We start from the raw sequence: 4120 nt of genomic DNA, 5'->3' as shown, positions 1-4120 counted from the left end.
CCACATATATATCTTCTCCTCACTAAGCCGAGGACGGACTGGAGGATATATGTTAATCGAAAAGAACTCATTATTTCTTTCTTTCTTCCTCTCCCCCCCCCCTCTTCAAATGTGCGGACTATTTTATTCTTTTACATCCTATAGAATAGAAATCTCCCTATACATGTATGTCATACATAATGTTCAAGAAATGTCTTATCATTGATGCATCGCAATTGCATATGAAACTCTATTATTCCATTGATATGATCTCGAATCCCCGTGGTGTGCACAAAGTAACATATCGATCCTCCTTCTATGTCCTCTTCTTACATAATATAATATGATCGCTCAGTGGTTCCTCCCCTCCACATCATAAACGTAGCTTTGGCGTTATATGTGAATATGGAACTCTGCCCTAACTCTAAGACGGGGAGGGGATCTATAATGAACAGTTTGAGGTCGTCTCTAGAAGGAAATTATCGACAATCTCTTCAAGTGCGCAAAGTCGAATTCATATCAATGAATAATTTGAATATCCCCACAACAAAACCTGCTTGTTCATAACAACGTAATTATCTTTGGGTGCAACCTTTGTTGACCAAGCACAGACTAACAACTCAGTAATAACTAATAAATGACTAGTATTCCGGAGGCCCCTCTTGAAAAACTTTTGACAAACCCAAACCAGACACCCAACCCTTGACATGCAAACACAAGACTCCAATGTCTGGAACCGACCAACCATTGACAAGCCAATGAAACTTAACAAGGACCAAACCACACAGTTCCTGCCCATAAATCAAGACTCACGTATGATTTTCACCCGGCACCAACATGGAAACAAAGTCAAGGGGCGAAAAGAGGTTGGAAAACTACCTCCTCAAATTACCAGTGGTTTCTCGACATTGCATCCTCCTCAAGATGAGGAAGCAAGTTCACTTTTCTTTTCCACATCGGCTTTCCGGGGGTCATATTTACTCTCCTCCTTGCCTGCAGCAGGTACATCCTCCCCAGCTTTATCTACAGTCGCCTTTTCCTGGACAGTCAACTTTTCAATGAGGCCAGCAGCTGAAGTGGCATCCATGTTTTCCTCTTTCTTCTTTTGAGATTCAGCAATTTCTGTGACCATCTCCATAAAGGTTTTGCAGTCTGCACAAGACAGAGCATAAGTATTTTATAAGCACATGATAAATCTTTCCAAGGAAATTAATGTACTTGGTGGATACATCAAACAAACCACCCCCCCCCCCCAATAAAAAATAAAAAGAACTTGCACCATCAACTAATCTTTTCCACTCTGGCCTATCAGACAAATAATCCGAACTGATTACACTATAAAATACTGATTATATTGCTAATGAACCAATAACTCCATGGCATAACCAAGAAAATGACAGTGCAAGCTTTTCAAACCTCTGCACAGCAGTCGAGCAGATGGCCAGGTTAATACATGTCAAGAATTGTGCCATAGCTGTATGCAACTACAAAAACCACAGTTCAAGAGTAACAAACGGCAATAAACAAGCCCACTTCATAGCTTTAAATAAAGCAATTACCTAAAACTGCAAGCGTCTTAATCTAATAACATATGAAAATAACATCAAGGGACAACTAACATGCATATATAAACATCGAAGTACCACTAACACACATATATAACACTAATTCTTCATCTTACATCTTAAACAGCCTATTATCCACATCAGAAAAAAGTTTGTCACCTTCATCCAGATTAAAAAAATTACCGCGTGAGATTTCCAATCACATAGCTAAGGATTGTCATATAACCAATCACCTTCTTACTCAACTATTAGTAAGGATCTAAAAGTACCTATAAGGCAGAGAGGAGCTAATGCTAGCTTATCATAAGAAAAGGCACTTGAACAGCTCAATCTATTAGTCTGGACCAACCCAAGAGTGTTTGTACAACAATAGAGAGGCAGGTGCTTCGGACCTGTTTTCTGTTTGCATGTTGTAGCCGAACAGAATTCTGGAAGAGGAGGAAAATAACTCAGCTACTTAGTGGAAAGCTTGGGAGAACTAGCTATGGTCGTGTAATGCTTGTAAAAAGAAGAGCAAGACTGTAATAGATTGGGAAATCCATGATTAAAGCATCCAAGAGCTATGGTAGAAGTTTGCAGGCCAAGACAGCTGCCGTTAACTCCTATTGGCAATCAGAGAAAATGCTATCAAAAACCAGAAATTAGGCCCATTCAAACTAAGAAGAGCACTCTGTAATGAGACTTGGAGGCCATAGTCATTTTATGGATTCAAAATAACGGCTTCGGTTTATGGGAGGGGAATCAAGGCAGTAACCATACAGCCATGCCCATGACTGATAATAAAGACACGAGCCAAATTCCGTCACTAGATAATCCTCCAAAAAGGGATCATATATCTTGACAGATTATCACAGCGTAAAAAGCGAAGATCATCAAGTGTTCAAAAGACAATTCGATCTCATCATATATCAGGAAACAATAAACTAAACCTCAATGGCATCTGATCTGAAGAATAAGGGAGGCAGACGGGTTGAGTATGAGTATACACTTACTCTCAATTGATCCAAATCTGACGCAGAAGAGCTCGTCCTTAAGTTCGCCATCAGCAAAATCAGTAGCATGCCAAAGGCAGGATTTATCATTCCCAGAGTGTTCCTGAACTGTCATAGTCGGAAGGACTGGAAGAGCAAAGAAGAAAATACAGATGCCAGATTTCAGCAATGAACCCTTGCTTGCTTAGATTAAGAGGAGGGGAAGAAGAAGAAGAAGAAGAAGAATGTAACAGCAGATCCAGGGGAGAAAGAGAGAGAGAGAGAGAGAGAGAGCTGCCGAATTTATATTTCCGGCGGACCTAAATGATTGGCGCAGATCTTGAGGGTTTTTGATTGCCTCATGACAAGCCGGACCTTGCCGGTTTCCTTGTGTTTCAAAAGCTTAACAGAGCCGGCGCCTCTTTCCTTCCACTGATTTCCATCCTTGTCAAATCGATAGAGCTTCGCTTTTCTGATGGAAAGGAAACGGTAGGAAGATCAGAGAACACATGTAAGGAAACTGAGGAATTCGGAGAACATGGATATGAGAAATCGCGAGGAGGAAGACAGACATGAACGGTGAATAGCGAGGGAGGAGACATACAGATCGAGGATGGCGTCTTCGTCTTCTTCGCCGGTGGTGACAGCAACTTCCTCGAGCTTGACAATGGGGGCGACCTGAGCACCGGTGTCCTCGTCGTCGGCGGCGGCATCCTCTTCTTCCCTGTGCTCATGCTCCGGTTCGGTGCTAGCCATTTTGAAGAATGATGGAGCAGACTCTACGGTGAGAAATGGAGTGTCAGAGAGACAACTGGGGACCGGAATTGATCGAGAGAGACTGAGAGCGATCGGATACTTCGGCAGCCTCGGCCTGAGGAAGAAAAAGAATAAGAATAAGAATTAGAAGAGGGTTACGAGGGTCTTTCTTAAGGAAGAGCAGAGCGTCACTGAAAGAGTAAATATATCCGGGTATTAGAATAAATAGATAGATGGATTGTCGAAAAGGAAATGGAGGAGGCTGGCACAGGCACTTACAATAATAATAAAATAAGACTAGATTACACATTTTGGTTTAATTTTATCAAATAGTACAAAACATTTTGAATTTTTTCATCACATGTCACGACATTAATTTTCGGTAAAAAAACTTTATGGAAAGCACAAATAGTTAACATTATACCATGTGATAAATAAAATTCAAAATTTGCTTGTTACCTATGAAATTGAAACAAAATTTGATGCCTTGTGAAAAAAAGTAAAAAAAAAAAAAACAAAAAGAGTGTATCATCTAAAATTAGGTTCTTCAAAAATGGCTTTTGCATTATTTGGGTCAATCTATTTTCATTTATCACTTGAGTTTTTAGCGGATGAAATTTGCATCAATTGAGTCCCCTACATTACGTCGTCAACCGGGTCCTTCACGACATTGATTGGGTCAATGATATATTAATTTAGTTTTTTACTTCATCAATTGGGTCCTTGATGTATTAGATACAGATAAATCCCTCTAATACATTAGTCGTGTGTGTATTTGGGGGTGGGGGAGCGCGGGGAGCAAATCGGCTCGGGGGCCTCCGCTTCGACCCCTATCCTAGACTTGGCAAA

General features: G+C 40.7%; 1 protein-coding gene across 1 annotated transcript; it reads right to left on the bottom strand.

Annotated features, from left to right (window-relative positions):
- Positions 1–476: 476 nt before the first annotated feature.
- On the bottom strand, positions 477–3458 carry LOC116190105 (ran-binding protein 1 homolog c-like). The gene is made up of 4 exons (XM_031519771.1): positions 3120–3458; positions 2836–2987; positions 2537–2662; positions 477–1131 (listed from the first exon to the last, which is right to left on the bottom strand). Exons 1-4 carry the CDS (start codon positions 3269–3271, stop codon positions 899–901), a joined length of 663 nt encoding a protein of 220 aa, XP_031375631.1. The 5' UTR covers positions 3272–3458; the 3' UTR covers positions 477–898.
- Between the last annotated feature and the right edge of the window lie 662 nt (positions 3459–4120).

Source organism: Punica granatum, unplaced genomic scaffold (assembly GCF_007655135.1).
Source record: "Punica granatum isolate Tunisia-2019 unplaced genomic scaffold, ASM765513v2 Contig00149, whole genome shotgun sequence".
Taxonomy (NCBI): domain Eukaryota; kingdom Viridiplantae; phylum Streptophyta; class Magnoliopsida; order Myrtales; family Lythraceae; genus Punica; species Punica granatum.
The sequence above is the reverse complement of the archived record's forward strand: the minus strand, read 5'-3'. Positions and strand labels throughout refer to the sequence as shown.